Source organism: Eleginops maclovinus, chromosome 13 (genome assembly GCF_036324505.1).
Source record: "Eleginops maclovinus isolate JMC-PN-2008 ecotype Puerto Natales chromosome 13, JC_Emac_rtc_rv5, whole genome shotgun sequence".
NCBI lineage: Eukaryota > Metazoa > Chordata > Actinopteri > Perciformes > Eleginopidae > Eleginops > Eleginops maclovinus.
Genome location: NC_086361.1, coordinates 17,247,721 through 17,274,011, shown reverse-complemented (window position 1 = coordinate 17,274,011; position 26,291 = coordinate 17,247,721). Strand labels below are relative to the sequence as shown.

Below are 26,291 nucleotides of genomic sequence, written 5' to 3'. Positions count from 1 at the left end.
ACACAGGGATATGGGTCTACCATCAATGTTATCAACGTTATGGGCTGCTTTGCAGAATTCATATTTCATAAGAAGCTATCCAGATTTATCCATAATTCACTAACGTCTGACTGGGGTGAAGGTGGGTGGGGCTGTTAGGTGGTCACAGACTGAACAGGGCACCCTGGGGAGCCCAGTCGCACTACCAGACTGTGACAAAAACAAAATGCTCTGTGACCAAGAGATGATGGGCTTGTTGCCAGGGAAGACAGGGGATGTGGAAAAGCAGCAGCCACTGACAGGCTTACTGTAGGCTGGGGAGTGTCTGAAAGCTCCATGCTCCAGTATAACCAAAAATGAAATGCATCACTAAATAAACTAGTGTTCAAAATGAAGCAAAGAAACCAAAGACATTAGCAAGCTTAAATTATATAGTTTTATTTTTTTTTAGCAAAAACATCCAAACCCTGCAAACATGAACACTAACATTTAACCAAACTAACAATGCAGTGCCCAGGGTCTCTGAACAAAAAAACAATACAATCAGAGGTCTGCACACGTGAGACCCTGAGGATAATGCCCACACACAACTTGAAAGCTGCTACTTTAGTGTATAAAGTTGAAGGAAAAGAAATGAAGTGTACTTTGTGAAAATAATATATATAGATATACAAATGATCATTAATTATTCTTCACAGGAAAATACTTTAGGCAAAAATCACCTGCGACATTAAAACACAGAAACAGTTTAAAATGAACCATGTACAGTGAACCATTTTTCTTGGCTCCTTAATCTATGGATTATGGAGTTGATTAAAACTGTTTTACACTTATATTGCCAAATATAAGTCGATTGACAAGCAATGGAAAAATAAATTGATGCCGTGATTGTCCTCGAGTGGGAACCTCAGGAACCATTTGAGGATGGGATGGTTTAGAAATGAAACACGGATGATCAGTGTGTCGAACCATGCTCTGTGATAATCAGCTTGAAAAGTCTGGCGTTTGACCAAGACAAGAAATCAGTAAAACTGATTTGGCACTAAAATTCTCATTTATTGCCTCAATCGACACCCAATTAAACAGGATAGAGCACCAAAAAAAAACTAAATATGAGTGCTTGAAATTATTAACCAAGTGCCCTTATACTGCAGTTAATTACAACATTTCTTAATTCAGAAGCATTAGACCTGAACTTAAGACAATTTTACAATATTAATACATCTATAAACTTACTTTTTATGTACAGAGCCCTTGCGCAGGCTAAAAAGGACCCAAACAAACATTAAAATTGTTACCCCAAAAAATATAAAATATATATATGTATATAGGGAGAAGCGAGGCGGGCATTAAGAAAAACTGTGTGAGGCGTACAGTTGCTTCCAGCCGTCAGGAACATCAAGATGTCTTCCTGTCTGCATTGACTCACCGTGGCCAATGCAGCGTAATCTAAAGGGAGCAGAGGACAAACATCACAAGTCAAGAATGGTTCAATTACATAACCACTCAGGATTATTTGGTTGGTCAGATCAAAACCATTAACTAAATGTGTGAATTAAAGAATGAAAAGAAAGGACACTGAGGACGGAGCATTAATTTACTAATTGCTGAGCAGAACGTCATAGATGAAGATGATGTGGCAGTGAAACAAGAATAGTACACCATGTCCATTAGAAGGCTGACTAATGGGTTATCTTTGCAACTACATACAACACAATTAAGTCACTTATTAATGTTCACTTGGAGAAAAGGACTGCAGAAGCTTGGCCCTCCATGGCGCATTGTTACCTACTGTAAACCTGGTATGACAGCAGGAAGTAGTGTTTGTTTACCTGGCAGTGGGCTAAGTTGCTCAGACTACTGCACATTCATTATCTGGATTCCACTGTCCATGAAGCCCTAGAGAACAGAAATGACCAACATATGTATGCATGTCAAATCTCAAAGACATGAAAGCTGTCATCCTGCCATAAACCAGGCTCTCAAAAAACAAACTTTAGAAATGTATTATTGTAAGAACTCATTGTTGATGCACAGTCCATCGTTTAGGATGTGAATAAAGCAGGATAACACCACCTAGTGGCCTGCCAGAACATTGCAGTGCAGGGACAATGTGCTGCCACATGCAGTACACTCCTGGAAAATAAAAACACTAGATAATATATCAATAAAGCATTCAATGGCGTTCATTAATCAAAGACTCCATCAATGTGGTCCTCTCACTTACCACACAAGGTTCTCAAAGGGATTTTAAACATATTTATTCTGACTTATACTTCCATTGCCTCTAAATGTAGAGTCACCTGATTGACAGGCTGTGTCCTTTGGTCCAACATCCAGCCCGGGGAAGTGTGCTGCGTCTGGGGAGGAGAGGGGTGAGTGGTGAAAAAGAGGGCAACAGACAAACCCAGACTACTGGAGATGGGGGTGTTGGGGGTAGGCAGGGACAGGTGGATGTAAGGTACGTTGAAGCCTTCATCTCATATGCAGGAGCATATGTGCAGTGCTTAGGAGACCCAGCATGGGATACTGTTGACTAATTAGTGCATGTGTTGAAGTGTGTGTGTGTGTGTGTACCTGGTAGGTGTAGGGGTTCTGTGTGTAGTTCATTGGCCTCTGTGGGACGATGATCCCTCCATAGTTGGAGTAGGAATATGGCTGCAAAGAAAGCCGGAAGGAACATATAAACCACGCTACGGAGAAGTATGTTAAAATAAGACATAGTGCTAAGCAGATGTTAAAATACCAATTGAATATCTTTAAACCAACTGAAGAGCTACACGAATAATGATCTGTTTTTCATGTTAAAGTTTTATTTCAAGGAATGCATTGCAAGTTCTAGTGTCTACGACAGGTGGTATTATCTGAATAATTCATCAACTTGAATATTATTGCAATACCATAAATTATGCATTTGCCGACTTTCAGTTTTTATATTTTTTATGGCAAATTGAAAACTGAGCTAATGACTTGCTATTCATATTGCACTTTTATTTTTGGCTGAGATAATGAACCAACTTCCCCTAAAAGAAAATAAGGTTCCCTTGATTTAACAGTGTAACTGGGAAAATATTTGTATGATTGAAAGCGTAACTAAAGCCCCAAAATGTGTTAGTTGACGTGAAAACATATATTTTTTAAATGTCATCCGTCTCCCTGCTGTAATTCCATTCTTTATCGCTTGGCTATCGTTGCCTGCCTTACCTGATTGTATTGGCCTCCACCATTGACGATAGGTGATTGTTGTGGCACTCCCCCTCCCATGGATGTGCAAAAGGCGCAGTAGTAGTACTGAGGGGGAGTTATCCAGGGAGCAGGGCCAACCTCATCGGATCTCACGGTTCCTGTATGGACAAAAATGGATGAAACACATGTTTAGTATCTAGATGTTATATTTTCACTGCCAAACAAACCTCCACTTAATTATCTCTGAAGTTTATGAGAATACATACTGGCGGTCCTTTCTTTCATGATGGCAGGGCCCAGCTTGAGTTTTCGGCCATTTAAACTAATCGGTTGCTATTGGGAAATAAGCATTAAGAGATGTTACTTTTAGTTGGAGTTGATACATAATAAAATGACGTGCCCAGAAAAAATTCCACTTACCTCAATGATCGCCTGAATGTCCACATCTTCATTGAAGTACACAAACCCGTACCTAGGAAGATTCAAAACAACAATGACTCAATACAAACATAAAATATGGGAAAAAGCAGTTAGAGCTCAAAGCAGGTTGTGATATAAACATACCTGCAAACTCAGAAGGGCTGAAAAAGGTGACAAACTAAACCGTTGTAGGGGGGTCTGGGGGTCTGCTAAATACAGACAGACTTCTGCAATAAGTCCCCTCTACTGCATCTGGTGCTATGATAATGTAAAAATACAAATCAAGATGGTAGCCTCTGTACACGTTGCCTAGCAACGCCGCGCATGCGCATTATATCCTGCTCCGCTCCGAGTTATAGTAGTAGGCTATTCATGGGAAACGCATGAATAGCACGTTAAGATCTCGGCCAAGTCGTAATTAAAAGCAGTTCTTCATTAGTTAAGTTAAGCGGCGGTAACGCCAGTGTTAAACACGCAAATGCCGGTTGGTGTGCGTACGTTACTGAGTGTTTATCGGTCCACGGCCGTAATGAACGTGTCGCATTGGTCCATATGTAATGCGCACGTTCTGTTGTTCCCATTGGCATAGAGCTATTGAACATTAATTTTAACAAAGGATACGGATAACATATCGCCCACGGCAGTTTTGTCATTGTATGTATAGCCTATATTTTTATTACGCTATCATCATTCAACATGTAGAATGAACGTGTAATCTATAGAGTCGATTTACATAGATAATTCACAACCATGAACCTAATCTGGATCTTAAACCTGCCAATTGCCAACAATTGTTACAACATATAAAATATGTTTTCGTTTTTAGATCGCGTGTTTCAAAGGCATCTGCGTCTTGTGTACATAACACAGCGCAATATGAATAATGTCATTTCCAACAGTGAAGCGTTATATGTGCTTACGAACACTTTAAACTAACTCTACACACGGTCGCCAGCGTTTGTAGATTTTGTTCGTAACTCCAAACTTTTCGTAGCTACTAAAAAGTTGATGAATGCGAAACCGAAATAATTGATCCGAACGGATCACGGATCAATGATGATCCGTTGCACCACTACCAGCTACTCCCTAAACCACACACGGATGTGTATTTGTTCATTACGTGTTCATTTTCATCCCTCTCATATCTGACCACAATGACATAGCCGCCAGTAATATCAGGTAACAGGACGGATGCTGTGGAGATCAGCCTTCACAAACGGATTCTTTTCGCATTGAACGAGGTGACATAGAACTGGTCTAGCTCGGCTAACTCTAACACAATTCACTGAGGTTAGCTAGCAACCTAACAAGCTGATCAGCTGAAGCATGTTAATACACTTTATTTGGCTCAAATAATTTGACTTCAGCAACGTTAAAATTATACAGCATACAATGTTTTTGCCAGATTACCTGCTACTAGATTTACCTCAAAACTTGTATCTGTAACGTATCCCGAAAATTGTCCAGAAGAACCACTCGCTGAAGGCTGAGCACTCCACTCCAACGGGTAAAAAGACGCGCGCTGTGGTTTATCTTGCTTATGATTGGTCGGTGGTCGTGGAACGCGAGTCATTTGAACAAAGATTTTATTTATTGTGAAGATAGCAAACTTGTTTCTTGCTCATTATACAGTCGGTTATACAGTCTGTGGTTGGTCGGTCAGTCGTCGGTCAGTCGTCGGTCAGTCGTCGGTCAGTCGTCAGTCGTCGGTCAGTCGTCGGTCAGTCGTCGGTCAGTCGTCGGTTAGCCCCCCCCCTAAAAAAAAAACTTCGGATCTACACGATTCACGTCAATGACATATTTTGAGTTGAAAACGGCGAATTTCGCCGAAAGGTGACTAGTTTGCAGGTATGATAAACTATTGAATATTCATAAAACTGAAATGCAAATCAAAAATCTTTCAATTTCCACCCACATATTTTGACACAAGTTGATTAACAAATTCAGAAATTATGTTTGTTTAAGGGGGAAAGTGTATGACTTGATACAAATTCAGTATTTGTGCTTCATGAACGTCACTCATGAAGGTGAGTGACCTTCACGAAAAACAGGGAGGGGTTTAAGGTGCTACATGGCACAGCTCAGTGGGGGGGATGAGTGATTGAGGGTGGCAGGTGGGCGAGTGCAGATAGGGAGGATGGACAGAGGGATGTGATAGTGGGGGGGGTTGCTACGAATGCTGCTACGGATGCGCAATACATTGACAGTTCATTTCCATAGCCTCTTCTAATCCCTTCGTAAAAAATAGCTCACAACCATACATTGAAAAGTTATTTTATGTTAAAGTAAGTCGTTTAACATTTCATATTTGAGAGTCAACTAAATATAATGTAAAATATAGTGCCTTAAACATTAGGGTCTCTATACAGCAAAACTCACCCTTTGCAGATCCCTCCACGGTAGGTGATCATCTTTACTTCCTTAACAGCACCATGTCTTGCAAATAAGTCTTGCAATTCACTTTCATCCACCTGAAATAAATAATAGTTACTTTACGGCAATGCCATTTTTATATACAATAACAATATATATGAAGCTGTCAAATGAAAATAGATAGAATCGGAGGATGAAACCCTCTTCATTTGTCACATACATGCACACAGCAGAGCACACACATTGAAATTGGTCCTCTGCATTTAACCCATCCTAGTACTAGGAGCAGTGGGCAGCTATTGTACAGCGCCCGGGGAGCAATGGGGAGGGGGGGATTGGAGGTGTCCGGTGCCTTGCTCAAGGGCACCACAGCAGGGCCTAGGAGGTGAACTGGGACCTCTCCAAGTAGCAGTCCACCTTCCATACTTCAAGTCTGTTCGGGGACTTGAAAATAGATTCGGCGACCCTACGATTCCCAGTCCAAGCCCCTACTGACTGAGCCACTGCTGGACAATGGACACTGGAAATGTGTATGTTTGTAAGATATGATAAGATGTACGCTTATTAATCCGAGTGGGGAAATTTGAGCGTGTATGCAGCACACACAGACTCACACAAACAGATTCACACAAAGATATGAAATACAAATATAACAAGTAAAAATATTAAAATGATATACAGATAACAGTTTTAAAACAAATTGTTAGAGCAGAAAGTAAAAGAAACAATGTCAGCATATGTACATACTGTATATAGTCCGTTTTGTTAAAAATATACACATGTATGTGTGCAGAAAGAAAGTGCATTCAAAGTTTTAGTGCAAAATTGCAGGCTTGATGTGCAGTCCGGGTCATTATTCACTGAGTCACATGATTAACCCCTTGTTGTGCAGCCTGATGGCTACAGGAGGAGTTTCCCAGGCGCTTAGTGCTGTGCCAAGGTGGGATAAATCTGTGGCTGAACATACTCCTCATCCTCACTGGTTGTAAAGGCAGCAAGTAGGTAGGAAAGATATTTTACTCAAAGATATACTTCACAGCAGCCACTGTCAGTAATGTATGCAGTTTAACCAGGTGGAAACGTTATACTGTATTGATCAGGATGCAACTGATCTTACCTTCACGTCAATCCCACCGACAAACAAGGCGTTGGGAGTCAGTTTGCCCTCGGGTAGGACGTAGCCATTTGACAACTTTAGGGATGGAGAGGTATAGGTGTTGCTCCAGGAATTCTCCTAACAATGCAACAATTGAATTATTGAGCTATGCTACATGAAAATAGCTAAACATGACGACGCTGAAGATAGCATCCGATTCCGCAGTTATGGGGATGTGGTCTGGACATAGACTGTATATATTGATGGACAGAGGTTCGTCCGTTAAAAGTGAAGCAAGCGCTAGTCCAGAGCCCCCTGGTGGCTGGCTGCAGTACAATGCGTAGCTCCGCCCATTCCCATGTATTTTCAATGGGCAAGTAACCAACTTTCTATGTCACTTTTCTCACCTAAAACAAATTTTGCATCCACAACTTTTTATTCGAAAAAATAGCTTTCAAGGTGCTTCACATCACACCATTTTTCTTTTTCCCGAGAAATTATTTTCTTTAATGTTATTTTAATAAATATAAAAGGGGCGTGGTTACACTTTGATTGACAGTGCAGCCGCTTGCAACCTCCTTCAACATTTCATTTCATTCAGAGTAGCTGTAGGCTCGGCTGTAGTGGTGTTCTTTTGTCAGGCAACTCATATTTGTTTTATTTGCTGTTATTACTTTACATTTATATATTGACAGTCATGTCGTGTTGTGCTGTTGATTGTACTAACAGGCCATCTCAGGGGAGCTCTGTGCAGTTTTTTCGGTAAGTGAATATTAACTTAATATTAGCTAGCGAACTCATTAAAATGACGGTAGCGATAGCTTAGCCGCTAACGTTAGAAAGTTAACTTAATTTGACAGTAATCTATAGATTTTCGGACATCCTTGAAAGGATTATGGTCATATACCAACGAAAAACAGATAGATTTGTATGTTGAAGACGCTCGAAACATCGACATTTCTAATGAGAAAAAAGTTAACGTTAACGTTTAAATATTCTAGGCTGAATATTTAATGACAGCTGTCACAGCTGGCTTTGCGATGAGGGTGTTTGACGTGCTCTGTGAAATACATGAGGTGAAATTAACAAATAACATTATTCTTAGTGACATTAGGTAGAAGGATGGTTATTATTGTTATTATTTATGTATCTTATTTGACATTGTGCCAGGAATAGCGATCTAGTTGGCAATCTGTTACGTTACGTTACCAGGTTAATTTACCTCAGCATTCAGCGGTACTATGCATTATTAATTTAAAGATAGAACTAGTCTAATCATTGTCAGTATATTGTCAGTTTATTTTATGTAACGATGGTGTGATAGTTCTTAGACGAAGCCGTGTACGTGAAGGATTTCAAACTTTAACATTAACAGTTCTTGGTAACATTTAATGAGATTTAATGTTAACGTTATGACAGCTGTTTTCGCTATGAAGGCGGTTTAACTTCGCTAACGTTATGCTACCGAGTACCTCGGCATTCTGCTAGTTTATTAAAGGCATAGCCTAGTCAAATGAATGTCGTACAATGACTGACTGAACGAATGTGAATGTGTGTGTGGTGGGGAACGGACGGAGAAGGGGGCGTGTTTCACTCGATAAGGGGCGTGTTTCACTCGATGAGTGGGCGGGTCTGATCGCGACCTCCTCTTCACTGCGCATGCTTCAGATTCTACTGCGCAAGCGTACTTCGAACTGGCTCCAAATTTTCAAAGATGGCGTCGCCTCGGTTGCTTCAATTCTATAGAACACAGCTGAATGGAGCCACTCTGTCCATCTATATATACAGTCTATGGGTCTGGATGTGAAAAAAGCAGCGTAATCTCCCTTTTTGTATTTTCACAAACAGAATAATGGTTTCACAAATATAAAACTGTGTTATAAAGAATGTTTGGACTCTCTGGGATAATCTAGTCCAAATAAATCGGCTATGCAGCGATCTAAGAGGTTCAAAGAACGGAGGATTGGTCGCTCAGCGCTGTAAATTAAATATCCCTTAACTTTCCCCTAACTGCCGAATCGGAAGCTCTGAATCAGATGCTAACTTCAAAGTCGTCTGAACATGGGAGTAAACTTTCTTGCGTTAGGTTCACGTGGTAACTGATGACTTAATTAAAGATAAATTATGGAATTTAGATTTGTAGTGAAGGCTCTAATAGCCAATGCTATATGGATATTTGGCACCAGATAACCGTTTTATTTGGTTTATGCTAACAATGGCATGCAACATTCCCAATGGTGCTATGATAGCTAGATTACATTTTGATAGCTGATAAGCTAAATGTTAATTAACTTCAATAACCATACATTGATTTAACCGACGACTGAGCAGCAAAAAAGTTCAGAAAATAGTTTTGGAAAAAAAAGTACATGATGATAGACTAATTTAACGTTGTTAGCTTACTGTTAGCTCGCTAATATAGGCTACTAGCAGCTAGTCCGCCATTTTTTCAAGGCGAAGGCCGCTAATGACCTAGCTAGTTAACGGACACGCGTGTGCAAAGCAGGTAGTTAGGTAGCATGTTGATTAACAAGTCGAGCATGCACTCACTTAAAAACAGCGATTGTATGGCTAGCATTTTAGCAGTAAATTGCTGTGCACATACAATTATGGATGAAACTCACCATATTTAAAAGGATTAAAACTAAGTAAGCCACACACAACACGAAGAACGCTCCTGCTGCTGCGGCGATCCCTCTTCCCGACAACGCCCAACTCACGTTGGCAGAAACCACGCCTAGTCCATGACTGATCTCTAACATCCTATCAAATTTGAGATAAAATCGAAACTATAAAAACTTCAATTTTAATTAGTTAGCCTTTAACTCTGACAGTATTATCTTAACAGAATCAAATGCAAACGTGTCTCAAAAGCTGTAACTAAAAAGTGTTGCTAGACTATTCTCCTGCAGTTAAATATACATATTTTCATGCAGGACAATCATACTGTCTCTTGAGACAAAAAGCTAGGCTTTGGCATACATTGATATTTCCAAGCATGATACTGTAATGTACATTTCTTTAAATTTGATTAAACTTTAGTTTTTGATAGTTGGCTAAATTGTGAGTAAGCATTGACTTTTTTTGGAACAAATGACCCGGACTATAATATTTCACTCTCCACTTGCTGTATCATGCAATGCATATAGCCTACAACATAGTTCACTACAGGGGCAGTTTGTGTATTAGGGCGATTTGGGCAATGCACTACTAACACATAGTCACTTACTAGCCTACTCTCAAGATGGATAGCGTTCAGTGCAATTCCAATGTGTCTTTGAAAGAAGTTCCTTTTAGATGTGCAAATCCAGATAAATTGGCATTAAAATAAGGACCTCCCAGACCAAATGTAACCATTCAACAAGTTTCTACAAAGGGGGGAAGACCTACACTCGAGGACTTTCTACAAATTGGTATGAGCGAAAAACCTGGCTAGCAGGCTGTGAAGTAGCCAACGCAGTCTTCTGCTATACCTGCCTACTTTTTCACCCTGAAGGTGGCACGGCAGACAGCAATGCTTGGACGTCGACTGGTGTAACAGATATGCACCATCTATGAAAACATAAAGAAACATGAGCTGTCGAAGATCCACATGGATAGCTGCTTGAGATTTTCGTCTTTTGGGAGGGTGAACATGCCACTCAACTGGATGAGGGATACAGGCTTAGGCTAGCTGTTCGTCGCCACAATGACGAGGTGAGCAAGAACCGTCACATCCTCAACCGGCTTGTCCAGTATGTGACATTCTGCGGGGTGTTTGAGCTATTGTAAGAAATAATCAATATATTGAAACAGAACATTAAAAGATAATTCACTGTTTCTGGACAGACCATATTTGTCCAATGAGAGCAGAGGTGGCAGGAAGGGGAGCTGGAATGGGTGAGTTTGTGCAAACAGATTCACTCACACACATAAGTGGAACAAATTTAAAGAATTTAAATTGGCTTTTTAAATTCAAGATCAAATATTAAAATGTTTTGTTACACAAGAATTTATAGATTGGTAAATGATAATTGAAAAAGGGAAGTTTTTAGAGTTGAGTAAATGAATCTGAAACACATTATTGGAAAAAGGGGGAAATTATTGAGATAAGAAAGATCCGCTACACTTTTGTTAGAAACTGTTTAGGAGTCAGGAGGACAGGGTAAGAACATTTTAATCATGTTCACCTATTATTATTTCAGAGCCTTTATTGAGGTGTGACTTTAGTAGAGTTTAAATTGTGGGAGTTGGATCTACAGAAGGAGGGAGAGATTTAGTACATACTTGATCTCAGATATGATATTTAAATGAAACAAACTTCTAATAAAAGAACATTTCTTACACTAGCTTTGCAAGACAAAGATGAAACTGAGGGCTCCACCAACCCTGGCATTTTTCTCGGACTGGTCGACTTCATGGCAGTCAGATGAAGTTTTTGATGAGCATCTAAAACATGCTACGGTGTTCAGTCAATAAATACTTGACTTAACATGCTGCCCCTGTCTTTATGTTGTTTCTGAAGATATGTTTTGGCCTGTTTAGCTATTTTACATCATACATCATTGGATTCATGTAAATAATTAATATAATAATAAGTAGAATAATTTATTGTGGACCCACACCATTTTTGCTTATAGAGGCTCCTGGATGCAACTTTCTTCCGTAGCTTTCCACCGGTAACTTATGTGGCTAGAGGGGAAATATTTCTGTTGTGTGTTGCTGTCTAGTGGACAAAAGAGGGATCTCTGAGTTAATCATCTAACAACAAATGGATATGGTCTTGCTTAATGTACCAATAGGCTACGTGCACAACAATGTGCATAAGGAGGGTGAAGGAAAACAAACTTTTTGACAAGGACATACCACTGTCTGTATGTGGGAACATACTGCCCCTGGACTTGCCAGTAGTAGCTGTGGCTGAGCTTTAATTTGAATGTGCCACTCTGCATTTTCAGGTATTTACAGTCCACATAGCTTTTACAGTTAGGGCATTTGATTTCGATCAATCCAAATGGTGGGCTCTCAGTTGGATCAAACACAACACCATCAGGAGAGGATCCTAGCCAAGGAACATCTGGTTGTATTACAAAGCCACATGGCCAGTAGTTCACGCTACTCATCATACTGTACTCTTGGATGGCCACGGGCTCCAATGCCAGCCCCCTTGTCATTAAAGCTGTCTGAACCCCACCTTTCCTAATTCTTTCTGCTAGGTTCTCAGCAGAACTGTGCCCTTTCACATGGCACACCTCCCTGATACGAGAGGAAGTGAGCCTCGGCTTCCTGACTTGGTGCCACACTCTGGTCCCTTGTGGCCATCTCTATCTTCCTTGCCATATCCAAGGTAATGGAAAGCGACATTAACTGGAGATGCTGTTCATAATTGCACACAAAATGACAAGTGGAGAGATCCAGCCTATAACCATCTAGTGGCAGATGTGGTGGGGGGGGGGGGGCATCTAGGTGACAGACTACTACCCGACTAATTGGCACTGGATGCTGGTAAGATATGGGGCTACATTCCTGGACTGCTCCAAAGGCAGAATCAACAACAGGAACATCGTCACTTATTGCCATTGTGGTGATCAGTGGAGCAATATCTGCCGTGAAGTTGATGTAAGTCTCAGCAACTTTCAGGACATCTGGGTCCGGCAAGTCCCCCCGCACTGCTTTGCAGCGCTTACTCCTTTGAAAGAAAAAGTTGTATTATAATTATGAGTTGGGGAAAAGTTCAGAGAAAGAATAATACACTCAACAAAACAAAAAGACATGATGGTAGATATTGCCTTACACCGTCAGCAACTGTGTACTGCCTGGGTTTTGGCTTTGTTGAAATGATGACCATGTCACTCACTCTCCCTGGTTTCACACCCTATTAAGTACACAAAGAACAATAACAATAACAATATTAATTAAAACATGTTTCATGGGATCACAGTAAAGAAAATGTTATCAATTTGTGATTAAGTGCTTACCATAGTTCTTGGTTTATGCCATCGTTGCTCTGTTTCTGTGCAGCTAAGGACGGGGGGGGGACTGCCTTAAGTCTCAGGGTTGAGTAGTGCGCAGTTTGAAAAAGTAGTGCAACATTGTGATTGCAGAGGACTCTTCCAGCAACACAGCTGCATTCGGCAACAGCGATTTGTACAGGCAAGCTGTTCTCAAAAGTCATCTATTAAAGAAAACACAATTACTTATATGTCACGTTGAAGTCATTATGTCACTACTATAATAGAACACCAAATATGAGAAAGATGAGAGGAGGCTATATAGACCTATTTTTCTATTCTACATCCAAATCACCAACTCGAGCCACATAAAAAACCCAGAACCTGACTTGAACAGATAGTTAAACAGTAGTTGAACTTGAACAGATAGTTAAACAGTAGTTGAACTTGAACAGATAGTTAAACGATATTTTTTTCTCTCCCTACTCGGAGGTCGTGGGGCTTCCCATTCTTCCTCATAGACCTATGACAGATTGCCCTGATGCTCACTCTCCCTGTCTGATCTTTGTTTGAAACTGTGGGAATTCAACATCATTACACACACACACACACACACACACACACACACACACACACACACACACACACACACACACACACACACACACACACACACACACACACACACACACACACACAACATCATTCATGTTATGTTGCAAAACAGTAATCGTATATCTTTCAAACACTGTACAGCCGATCCAGCATAGTAGCCAGCATAGTAGAAAATAACTACGGCTATTTTGAACGCTAAAGTAAGCTAACCTACAGTGGCCCCTATTAGCTAGCATGGCTACCTTAATGTTGTGTGATTAAGTTACAACGTTCCTTCATAGTTGTCAGTGTAACTCGACAGGTACATTTTGAACCCCTTCTCCCGCTTACTTCTGGGGGCAGAGCTTCTTTCTGGACGAGACGATGGACATCTGTGATGCAATTAGTAGGCAGGTCCTGCAGGCATCTAGTACAAAAAGTTGCCATAATTAGTGGTAGCGTAGTCAGCGTAATCAGACCGGAAGCTTACCGCCACACACTCCGGGGCTGACGTAGCACCTTTGTAGAACCCTGCACCGAGCCTATTGAATGGGTCACCTTAATCATTAAAAATGGCCCCCCCCCTGAGATTTTTTTCAGGAGCCGCCACTGCTTTTGAGTACAGAATTATTTAGGTACAAGGTGACTGCATATATGACTGTAACCTATCTGCATTCATTACAATGACACCGACACGTCTCAATCTGAAGGCCCATTCTGCAGAGTGACTGCCAGTTGAGGGCAGAATATATCTGCCTGACGGTGATGCTTCCAGGTAAACTATTACAGTAGGACAACCCACTAACCCAACCCACAGGCAATTATTCTCGTGTATTGCTTTTTTTTAAACAAATGCAGTAGTATCACACTGTAGTCGTTGTGGTGGTTTGGTTTATGACCATAAACACACAATAAAATACACCTGGTGCGACCTGTATGAGGAAACAGGCGCCCGGGGCCCCGCCCACCACATAGCTCAGCTCTCTGATAGTTGACGTTACCATGGAGACGTTACCGGGTGAGATCAACAGTTTTCAGTTTACAGCAGCGACATGACTTTTCCTTAGTCAAAGACATTGACAGGACAACACTTAAACCTCATATAGCTATGGCCATTGTGCAATACAAAAGTGGTAGATTAATACTTGATACTTATGACTGCTGACGGCTTTTTTTACAAAAACGTTTGAGCTAATGCTGCGCAACAATGAATGAAATCCTGTCTACATAACGAATGGAGGTAATGTAAACTGACACTAACGGTACAACATGTCTTGCAGTGTTTGCTTTGTCTTTGACTGATAGGTTATAGCGTTTCGATCAAAAGTTAATATGCTCTTTTTTCCATTCATTCATTCATTCACGTTTTATGTGTTTTTCTTTCTTTCACTGTCAGAAAAGTTGAAGAAGATGGAACGACTGAAACAGGTAACGTTAGCCTATAGCTTAACTGTTTGGCTATAATGTCATGGTGAAAATCACCTTCATGTATATAACCTTATATATTGTCTGATAGAGAGGCCTATATGGAATTTGATACCAGCTATGCCTTTGTCTAGCTAGATTTGATTTAAAAAAGTAGTAAGCACTTGTAGTAGCTTTAAAGAGCAATACGTGGTTTTCAGTAACTAAGTAGACTTAATCAGTACTGTACTTAAGTACATGTTGACAAACTTATACTTGACTTGTTTTGGCTTCTTAGTACTCTACTACATTTCAGAGTTAAATCGTGTACTTTTACTACACATATGATCAACACTTATTAAATAAGTCTTTATTTACTTATGGAGTTACTTTCAAAACCTACCCAGCAACATACAAAGTATGTCTTCACCTTACCAGCTTTGACTGCAATGATTATAAATAAAACATACTGTGTATTATTATATACAGTGTAGTGTACAACTATTAAATAAAATGTAAAAAAATATATATATTTAGTTATCCAATCCAATGTGTGAGCAAAAGTCATATGAATGTGCTTTTTGTTGCAACCCTCACTATTTTTTGTCTTAACCACAGATGGAGGATGACTCTATCTACAATATGAGTCAGAGCAGAGGATACTCTGTTCCCCCACCTTTGCCAATGGCGTGTAATGCAGAACCGTCAGAACTGTACCAAGTAAGACTATCAATCACTATCATACACAAGTGCTTTTGAGAAACCAGTTTTGCTCAGATATTATCAAATGTAACCGTGCTATCAAACACCATTTTGAAATTCATGTTGTTATTTTCTCCCAAGCTGGTCTCAAAGCACAGTCATTACCCACCCATCCTCCAGACCAATTCTTGGACACCAGCAGTCCCCTTTAAAGAGCAACATCACTACTGTACTCCGAGTGAGTCTATTGGAAATAACTACAGTCCCCGGGCCCAGTACTTAAAGATTATTAAACTCCAGCACCGACAATCCTTGGCAAAACCTGCAGTGCCGTGTATCCTTTCATGTTCTTCTCATATCAAACCCTGGTCAGCGTGAGTAAGGGAAGCCTATCTGAAACTGTCTAAAATTGCCATATTCTTTGTGATCTGATTACATTTTAAAATATGAACACTGTTTCAGAAAACAAATGGATTTTTATCTTAATGAGGTGTTTAGCATCTATCCCACCTGGAAGGAGACTAGCAATAACACCAAGAAGAAGGTAATTGTGCTTTTTAAAGCAACACTTTTCAGCAAAAGCTTAACCTTTAATACTTTCTTTTCTTTAGGTACTTGATCTGATTTGTTCATGCTTTCACAGGGATACATCCCCTCATGCCTCACTCTCACCTCAGCCAAAGTCTAGATCAAGGCGCGTTCGTACTCCCCGCAGCCGGCCCATGAGCCCTAAAGAACAGCTGGACATTATGAACAGCCAAGCGGAGAAGATGAAGGCCTTACAGACAGAACCAAATGAGAAAGACCTAAAAGCAAGTAGCACATTCAGATACGAACATGTGAATTCCTTATTAAAATATTTTGAGTCTTTTGAGGTTTGCTGATACATTTCAACTTTTTCTCACACAGAGGTATATGTACTACATCAACAATGGCATCCCGAGCACTGTGCTGGCCCCCATGCCACAACACCAGATGATGAGCATCATGCGCCTGCTGCCTCCAGAGACTGAGGATAGCAGTAAACACCTCCGGATTATGAGGGCAAACTTGGAAGAAGAGGTCAAAAGAGATTATTACTTCAGCCTCAAGAAGAGCATAGGTAAGAAAACAATAACGTGTTAGTGAATCTTTAATGGTGGTATTGCTTTATTTTGGCTTTCTAAGCACCCACCAGGATGACTTTAAGATTGTTATTATTATGGATATTTGGAAAACACATTACTCTAACTTCTATTTTTGTTTTGTCCACTGTTATGTTTTTGCAAACATTGTGTTGCGTCATCATTAAAAAAAATCAATTTCTTCCTATGTGACCATATAGATTTGAAGAACTAGTCACTCCATTTGGAGCTTTAGTTAATCAACATTTTCCTCTAAGGGGAATCACATTCTGTAAATCCATCTAATCTATTTTGTCTTCCATGTTATTCCTTCTCAGTGGACTACATTTTGATGGACCCATCTGAGCGACAGAGACTGTCTATATCCAGCGTCCCTAAGCCCTTTCCCAGGAGAGTGATCCGAACGCCAGTGCCCTGGGCAGCTAGCTACAAGGAAGCCCACATGTGGCAAAGCCAACATCTGTTTACCTGTCAATGAAATGATGGTCTTGCTGCAGGAAGTCTGGCTTATCGGGTAACAGTCTTCCTTTATGTTCCAGTAATGTGACAAAATCTTTATTTAAGTACAGATGTGCTGGTTTGTTGAATTTATATGTATGATATTGTTCATCCACATCCACAACTTCCCCTTTTTTTCTTTATACATATGTTAATCTTGCTTTGAGATTTTAGGAAAGCTTAACTCTTGTCTACTTAGAATAAACACTTTTTGACTATAGTATGTTTGCTTTTATATGCGTGTCTTTGAGTAAAAATCACATATTTATATAATTAACTGAATGTGCAAAGAAATAAAATAGATAAAGAGATATAAATAAAATGATTCCTGTTTCAGATTCCCATCCTTGAGATTTGTTCGACGGGAGGACCTTTTCTCCACCAGCCTCCCCCTGCTGCCATCTGAGTTTGAGGAGTTTGTCCAGAGACAGTGCCAAAACATGAGAGAGGAACTGCTCAAAATGTGAGTGCTGCCAATTTCCAAGACTCTACACAGCCAGACTTTCAGTGAGACCGTAACATCATGTCCAGACTCAATCATTGCAGTGTGTCTCTCATTGGCTTGTGGGTATGTACACAACAAGGACAGCTAATCCTGTTGTAGGTTCAGTCTCATGTTACCACCTTGTCCACTTTGTCAGGCCGGCTTTCAGGGGATTGCTTAACACACTGCCTCACTTTAGGATTCCATTGCTTCCTTTGTTTGTGTGCCTGTTGTATAGTCTGTTCGACCATGTAGCGGCCCTGCAGGAGGCTGGCTGCATGACTGAAACATGAGCCGCAGTCATTTGTAGAAACTTACTTCTGCTTGTTTCTTTCCATGTATGTAATTTGCACCCGCTCGGAAACCATTATTCTGCAGTGCCTCAGTCCCCTATGCCAGCAGTACTTCAGAGAATGTGTCTCTATGGGGTTGTTTAAATGGCAATAAGAACAGGGAATACATGAAGCATAAAATAACTGCAGCAACTAGTGCTTTCATTGTCGCTTTTATTCAGTAAAGAGTGGTGCGAGAAGCTCCTCAGGTATTTTATTCTCACACATGCAATTGGAAGGAAAATATGATCACAGGAAGTAATACTCAGATTAACTAATTAAGTAAAACCAGTAATACTACAGTGTAGTAATACTCAAGTAATAATTGTCCTGCAATCCAACTAAGCTTACCAAAAGCCTAAAAGCATTACCATCGAAATGTTCTTTAAATACACAAATTAAAAAGTACTAATTTAGCACTACTGCCCATTTCAGAATGATAGATGTTATATTATGAAAAAGAACTATTGATGCATCAATGTGTTCATCCTTTTATTGTAATAACTGTGTTTAAAGAGGAGCTTTTTTACTTCGGTAAAGCTTTTGTACACTTTTATTCTAACCTATAATAATTAATAATAAACTATTTGCTGATTCTTTTTTGCATCATTCATCAAAATACTTAATCTGCACTGCTTTAAGGCTAGTTTAGCAATATAACCTGCACTCATTTATTCTAATTTAAACTACTCTGTTTCATTTTGCGCTATGCTTTTATTTTCTTATTTTGTCTTATGTCCTATTTATAATATATTGCATTGTTGGAGGAGCTCAGGGCCTAAGATTTTCATTGCCATAACAACACTGTAGCTACTCTGCACATGATAATAAAAACCCTTGAACCCTTTGAAAATCTTAATTTTCAAAGCATCTAAAGCTGTTGATAAATGTTGTGATATAAAATAAATATACATTTTGAATATTGAACTATTTGTTTTTTAATACTCAAGTAAAGTACAGGAACCTCACAATTGTATTCAAGAACAGTACTTGAGTAAAGTTACTGATTTCCACTGATTACAGCAGAGATAAGATGTATGACGTCTTACGTTAATTAAAATAAAAATTCAGACCTATTAAAAAGTGTTTTACCATTTCAATTTCTCATCCATATACCTTAAAACACTTTTAATGGAAATACTTTTGTTGATATGAACTGTCATGTTAGTTATATTTCTGCTTTGATATTAAACACCAACCAATAGCTAGAACTAAACTTATCACTACCATCTTCTTTCAGTTGGCTGCCTGAATGCGCTTCATTCATTGAGACCTTTGAGGTCCTGTGGTTGCCTCTCATACCCGACAGTGAGGATCTGGCTCTCGTTTGCATGCGGCAGTTCTTCGACTGCGTCGCTGCTCTCATGTCCCTGCAGATCCGGAGCCTGGTCCAAGACTCATTACAGGAACTGTTGTATTTCTTCACTATATATGAGGTTTGGGCAAAACTTGAAGTTGATCCATTTTTTAAAACATATTACTGTGAGCGAGAAGCACTAAGATCTATTCTTACCGTGTTCTTCAGGAGGGCAATGACTTTGGCGAGGTGTTTGATGAGATGAAGTACGTTCAGCGTCAGGTGCTGCTGGTTGTGCTACAGGTGGATGAGCCTCACATTGATTTTAGTCCGAGCTTTCAGGATTCATGGGAGCACATCAACACAGCCTTCATGGAAATCATCAAGAGTGCAGAGGAGCTTCCAAGGGTACAGCATCCCCCGAGCACCACATGTTTTACACACACAATGCTGTTTCTGTTTGTATCATTTGTGAATTATACTCCCCAGGTGGAATGTCTCCTCTTCCCCGATATCAAGAACTGGTACCTACGCACCATCAGTCCCGATGAGTCCCTGGTGACAAACATAATCGACAAAGCCAAAGAGGTTTTCTATAAGAACACCGTGGGGCCCACAAAGTAAACTCATATAAGTGAATTAAATGGTGTCATTCACTCTGATATTTTGCCAAGTGTGAAATAACTGCTAATGCTACATCTTTTTCTTCAGGTATTTGAATGAATATAACAAATACAGCAATCTACTGGACTATTCAGCAAAGCAGGAGATATTAGCGTTCCTTGGAGAGAAGCACTCGTTAGACGGATTTAGAAAGGTGATTACAGCTTTCCATCGGGGAACGTTTTCTGTGGGTGTTTGTGTCTAAGTCCTCTCTCCCTCTTTCAATCTTCAGAAAATTGACAGCGTTAATCACTTGTGGAAGGAGATTGCCTCACTGCGCATTACAGTGCCTATGTGCATGTTCTGTCTCTACGCTGGCAAGCTGAATGAGGACCTGTGTGACCGCGCTGAGAAACTGAAAGACCAGCTCATCCTGTTTCAAGTGGAGGAGAACCGAGAGCTAAACAAGGGGTGAGTGGAAACGCTCTACCTCCTTTAAACTTTTCTAACTTTCATTTCATTTCATCATTCATTTACTTAGTTTTTACAGAAAATCTGTTATATTCTCATTGAATGAAGACAGATGTCAACCACAAGTTAACCTTCCTTCCCAGGATCTGTCAAAAGTACCAGGAGATTACCGAGACCATCAGAGGCACCCCAGAAAACACAGACGAGCTGGTGTCTCTCAACCAGTACATTAAAAAGACCACTGATGTGACCGTTCACAAGTTGATAGATGAGATTGAAGCGGCAACATACCGCCTCAGCTTCCTCCTGGACTATGCCACTCTACCCTTGTATGTGAAACCTCTCATACCACTATAAAAACACATTGTCTTTTCCATTTCATTCATCGTTGAATATAAATCCAAGCACTGACCCAATGTTGGAATAAAAGCAATTATATACTGTGCGCCTTTTCTTTTCTGTTTTACCCTAGCCGGTGACTTGAAGCTGAACTCCCGAGTTTTCCTGTGGCCCTGTCAAATCCTGACTGAGCTTGAAAAAAACAAGACTCGTCTGAACTCCATGAGACTACAGGCTGAGGACTATCTCCAAACAAGGTGACTGAGTATACACCTTTCACACGAGTGGCAACCACTACAGCTCCAGCTAAGTAGTGTTTCCCTCCTCAGCGCCACCCAGTCACGATCATGTTTTTGTGTCTCCAGAAAGAACAGAATTTCAATACATCCTTTCGAAAAACCTATGTGTAATGTCACACACAATGTCCATGTTTTTAACAATCTATTTTTCACACATCCCCCTTACAACTGCTTTAAGAATCCCAGCGTCCATAACCCCTAATCTCTAACTTTTCAGAAAACTTTGCTCTGATACTCCACAAAAACTACCGTCTCCAACGCCAACAACCAAATTTACATGTCCTATCTCCATTTCCCTATCGCAGGATATTAGAATTTGCTCATAGGCTGGGGAATGTGGACAAGGCTATACAGGCCTTTAAGAGGAAGGAAGTGATGAACATTGAGGAGATGAAGTACAATGTGGGAAATCTCAATGAAATCACTGCAAACCTGGAGGCTGCTGTCTCAGAACTAGAGGTAAGAGATGTTTCTGATACCACAAATGCATATATGTTTACCCTCCAGCTTTCACATCAAGTCCAAACTATTTGAAGTGATTCGAATGCCATAAAAAAATGATACATCTGTAAAAGAATAAGAAATATAAAGAGGAATACATGAACAAACAGTTTTTTATGGCACTCCCTTGACTCCATAATGCCAATATACTGTAGATCATGGTAGCTGGAGAATGTTTTGTCGGCTGTCATTTGTACAGGATATCAACAATGAGCAGACTTTGCTGGAGAAGGAACAGAGCCAGTTCCCGGTAGTCCAAACTCTGATAGCTGAAAAACAGCCATTTGAACAGCTCTGGACCACAGCAGTAAACTTTCAGTGCATGTCAGAAGAGTGGATGAATGGTAGGTGACTCACTCTTGTGAACGCATTTTTTTTACTTTCATACGGCTAATGGCACAAATAATGCCTAACTACAGCTGTTTTCACATTGGTGCACTTGTGATACCTCCTAGGCCCTTTCCTGCACCTGGATGCTGAGAAAATTTCCGATGAGCTGGACATCATGTGGAGGACCATGCATAAATTGACTAAGTCTCTGTCTAATCTTCCTGGGCCTTGTCGGGTTGCCAAAAACTTCAAAAACAAGATAGACGAGTTCAAGCAGCACCTGCCCATCCTGACGACCATCTGTAACCCCGGCATCAAAGAGCGCCACTGGGAGACGGTCAGCTGAATGAACGTTTCAGTTTCACTAGATCATCTGACAGAAATGCAGTCTCAGATTTACATTGTCAGTGTCCTATTTGTCCTGTGATCCATGAGGATGAATAATTTACAACACTTGTCTGTCTACAGATTAGCAGCATTGTGGGCTTTGCTGTCAAACCGGACGTCAGCAGCTCCCTGCTGAACATGTTGGACCTGGGGCTTTCCGAGTTCTCTAAAAAGTAAGACACTTTACTGACAGAACACTATGTTTGAATACATGTAAAAAGAGAAACATACACTATACTGTATCAACAAAACTATTGGGACACTCCTCTTAATCATTTAATTCAGGTGTTTCATTCAGTCCCATTGCCAGAGGGGTATAAAATCAAGTACCTAGCCATGCAGTCAGACTTTACAAAGAATGGGTCGTTCTAAAGAACTCACTGGATTCGACCATGGTACTGTAATAGGTGGATTTGGTGAAGGAGGGATAATGCTATGGGATGTTTTTCTGGGGTTCGGCCTAGGCCCCTTAGTTCAACTGAAGGGTTCCCTTTTTCTTTTTCTTTTTTTAAGATATTTTTTGGGGGCTTTTTGCCTTTAATCGGATAGGACAGTGGAGAGTGACAGGAAAGTGGGAGAGAGAGTCAGGGTGGGATCCGGAAAGGACTACGGGTCGGGAATCGAATACGGGTCGCCGGCGTACGGTGCAGGTGCCCCAGCCAGTTGCGCCACGGCCGGAGCCGTGAAGGGGATTCTCAATGCTTCATCTCACCAAGTCATTCTGGTCAATTCTATGCTTCCAACTTTGTGGAAACAGTTTGTGGAAGGCCCTTTCCTGTTCCAGCATGACTGTGCCCCATTGCACAAAGCAAGCTCCGTAAAGGCATGGTTGGATGAGTTTGGTGTGGAAGAACTTGACCGGCCCGCACAGAGCCCTGCACTCAACAGAGCCCTGAACACCTTTGGGATGAACTAGAACGGAGATTGCGAGCCAGGCCTCTCGTCCAACATCAGTGTCTGAATGGGCAAAACCTCCCACAGACACACTCCAACATCTTGTAGAAAGCATTCCCAGAAGAGTGGAAGCTGTTACAGCTGAAAAGAGGAGACCAACTTCATATTACTGCCTAAGAATTTGGAATGGGATGGCATAAAAGCTCCTGTAGGTGTCCCAATACTTGTGTCTATATAGTGTATATTACTGTTTCAAGGTGTTCGTAACAAAGTGAAACAGAGTTATGGAAATAATCTCTATGATCAGAAGCTGATGGATTTGAACTTTGCCCTAGGTTGGAAGAGATTGGAGCTGCGGCTAGTAAGGAGTACTCTTTGGAAAAATCCATGGACAAGATGAAAAGTGAATGGACTGAGCTCCAGTTCTCTTTCACTCCATACAGAGATACAGTATGAAAAAACATATATATCATTTCACAAAAGACTTACCACAAGGGGATGAATATTTATAATTCAAGAAATTGGCATATCGGCTGTGTTTAATGCCGAACATTGATATTAACCTGTTTTAAATACCTTTAATATTTCATCATAGGGTACCAACATTGTGTCAGCAGTGGACGATATCCAAGTGCTTCTCGATGACCACGTTATTAAGACGCAGACTATGAGAGGTTCACCTTTCATTAAGCCCATTGAAGCTGAATGCAAGGTAAGACATGACACCACTCTTAAAAAAAGTTTATGAAAGTCAAAGAGCCAACATACATAAACAATGTGTGTATGTCTGTGTGTGCACTTTTGCCAACTAGACTCACAGAAGTGACTTTTTGTGTTTGACATAAGACGATGCCTGAGCAGATGGAAATGCAAGCACAATTTCATGCCAGAAAAAGTAACAAAATTGCCTGTTCTGCATAAACACAACTGCAGCTGTGCCGCTCTATACACCAGTGGAAATGGCTTCGCCATAAAATTACCATTCATCAGTCTGTTTCTAGGAATCAGGACTAAATATTTACTACCCAGTAATCATCTGAATCCAAATATCTTTTCATGGACTAGTTTATCTTGTGTTTTTGTAGAAATGCTACAGCTTTAAAACACAACAACAGCTCCATGTTGCTAAAATCCTGTTACTCTCATAATTACGTTTCCTACCTAGCAATGGGAGGACAAGCTGCTGAGTATGCAGGACATCCTGGACTCCATGCTGAAGTGTCAATCCACGTGGCTCTACCTTGAACCCATCTTCAGCTCAGAGGACATCATTGCCCAGATGCCCGAGGAGGGACGCAAGTTTGGCATTGTGGACGGCTACTGGAAGGACATCATCGCTGAGGCGGTGAGATCCTCTTGAAACACAACGTCTTGTTGTTATTTACAAAAACCTGAGTCTCATGCACTTTGCTTTGGCTTCTGTGTGATTTGATCCAGGTTAAGGATACTCATGTGCTGGTTGCTACGGGTCAGCCCAACATGCTGCAACGACTGCAGGAGTCCAATGTGTTTCTAGATGACATCCAAAAAGGCCTCAATACCTACCTGGAAAAGAAGAGGCTCTATTTCCCAAGGTTTTGTAAACTACCAATAAGGAAATAATTTGGTAGCAAATACAAAAACACAATTAGTCTTAGTGATTATTTAGATACTTCAGTTTCACCGTCATGACAGAACATATACGTTATGCACTGATGCATGTACAATAAATGAACAAATGTTTGAGGGTGGATATTTGTTATTGTTTTTATCTCCTTTTTATTCCCAGGTTCTTCTTCCTCTCTAACGATGAGCTGCTGGAGATCCTGTCCCAGACCAAAGACCCGCTGTGTGTGCAGCCTCACCTGAAGAAGTGCTTCGAGGGCATCGCCAAGCTGGAGTTCACTGAGGACATGGAGATCGTTGGCATGATCAGCTCTGAGAAAGAGACTGTGACCTTCACAGACAAGATTTACCCAGCTCAAGCCAAGGTATAGAGGCAGACAGAGTTAATATATCACATGTCAGCAGTCATTTGTTTTCTTAAATTGTTGATCTAGTTCTTGAAAAATGTTTCTTTGTTGGACGTAACATAATGGATGTATGCGTTTAGGGTATGGTAGAGAAGTGGCTGCTGCAGGTGGAGAAATTAATGCTCAAGAGTGTTCGACATGTCATCCATCAAGGAGTGATGCAGTATACGGAGGTATTTGGGAATATACATTTGTTTTTCAATCTGTGATGCACTTGACTGAGAATTACTTGCCTTCATTTTATGAAACCATCTATCAGTTCTTTGGAGCTGTTTCATAATGTGTGTTATAAATAACATAAATAATGAGAGTTGCAAAACTTTACTATTCATCTGATTGTATCATCCATTTTCTTGTGTAAAAGCAGTTTAACAACATAAACACCTCCATGTTGTAACATTTTATCTTGTTTTTTCTGTAGCTCCCCAGGAAGGAGTGGGTGTTGCAGTGGCCTGGCCAAGTTGTCATTTGTGCCTCCTCCATCTTTTGGACTACCGAAGTATCTGAAGCCATCCAGACCAACTCACTTCCTGTCAGTACATCCATCACTAACTTTCACATAGAAAGAAAAACTTTCCAGCCTACAAATTACATGATTATCTTCATTAGCAGCTATTGTTAATTCAGGAACTATTTACTGAGAAATAAGCTCTTTAACAACAGTGCCCTGAATTCATATAAGCTACATCAAATAATACTAATTAAATAACAAATGTGCCTAAATGAATAAAATGGAGAAATATTACATAGAAAGGAGAAAAAAAAACATGTATGCACTACAACCATATAACCTATCATAAAAATAATGAAGTTAAAATGATTTACTAACATAACATAGACTTTATCACCCAGTAGTCTAACCTGATTTTCTTAATAACCTGAAGGCCTATGTGGAGAAGTGCAATGCTCAGATTTCTGACATTGTGGAGCTGGTGCGTGGGAAGCTGCCAGGGGGGGCGAGGATGACCCTTGGTGCTCTAACTGTTATAGATGTTCACGGTAAAGTAGCAGTTTTTTAAGGGGAATTGAATACGCT

General features: G+C 40.4%; 2 protein-coding genes across 2 annotated transcripts in view; one reads left to right on the top strand and one right to left on the bottom strand.

The window, feature by feature from the left end:
* Nucleotides 1–401: 401 nt before the first annotated feature.
* Nucleotides 402–9,784, bottom strand: dazl (deleted in azoospermia-like). Its single transcript, XM_063898608.1, has 10 exons — nt 9,679–9,784; nt 7,076–7,192; nt 5,965–6,056; nt 3,586–3,637; nt 3,432–3,498; nt 3,184–3,323; nt 2,557–2,637; nt 2,283–2,339; nt 1,812–1,878; nt 402–1,428 (listed from the first exon to the last, which is right to left on the bottom strand). The coding sequence occupies exons 1-9, from the start codon at nt 9,679–9,681 to the stop codon at nt 1,837–1,839; spliced, it is 651 nt and encodes a 216-aa protein (XP_063754678.1). The 5' UTR covers nt 9,682–9,784; the 3' UTR covers nt 402–1,428; nt 1,812–1,836.
* A 5,204-nt stretch (nt 9,785–14,988) lies between these two features.
* The window catches only part of dnah3 (dynein axonemal heavy chain 3), a 29,301-nt gene continuing 17,998 nt past the window's right edge, over nt 14,989–26,291 (top strand). The window contains 28 exon segments of the mRNA XM_063899371.1: nt 14,989–15,006; nt 15,601–15,702; nt 15,826–16,018; nt 16,183–16,228; nt 16,328–16,496; nt 16,594–16,786; nt 17,126–17,277; nt 17,279–17,322; nt 17,644–17,769; nt 19,363–19,558; nt 19,648–19,827; nt 19,909–20,039; nt 20,131–20,236; nt 20,315–20,493; nt 20,637–20,823; nt 20,968–21,089; nt 21,437–21,590; nt 21,832–21,976; nt 22,088–22,299; nt 22,431–22,522; nt 23,579–23,693; nt 23,839–23,955; nt 24,409–24,588; nt 24,681–24,817; nt 25,012–25,213; nt 25,336–25,428; nt 25,677–25,787; nt 26,140–26,254. Coding sequence (XP_063755441.1) covers nt 14,989–15,006; nt 15,601–15,702; nt 15,826–16,018; nt 16,183–16,228; nt 16,328–16,496; nt 16,594–16,786; nt 17,126–17,277; nt 17,279–17,322; nt 17,644–17,769; nt 19,363–19,558; nt 19,648–19,827; nt 19,909–20,039; nt 20,131–20,236; nt 20,315–20,493; nt 20,637–20,823; nt 20,968–21,089; nt 21,437–21,590; nt 21,832–21,976; nt 22,088–22,299; nt 22,431–22,522; nt 23,579–23,693; nt 23,839–23,955; nt 24,409–24,588; nt 24,681–24,817; nt 25,012–25,213; nt 25,336–25,428; nt 25,677–25,787; nt 26,140–26,254 — 3,817 coding nt within the window.

Coding starts and splice junctions, on each gene's coding strand:
- dazl (XM_063898608.1), bottom strand. Junction 3,324..3,431: donor CATGAAAGAAAGGACCGCCA/GTATGTATTCTC, acceptor TTGTCCATACAG/GAACCGTGAGATCCGATGAG. Junction 2,638..3,183: donor GTGGAGGCCAATACAATCAG/GTAAGGCAGGCA, acceptor CTTTCTTTGCAG/CCATATTCCTACTCCAACTA.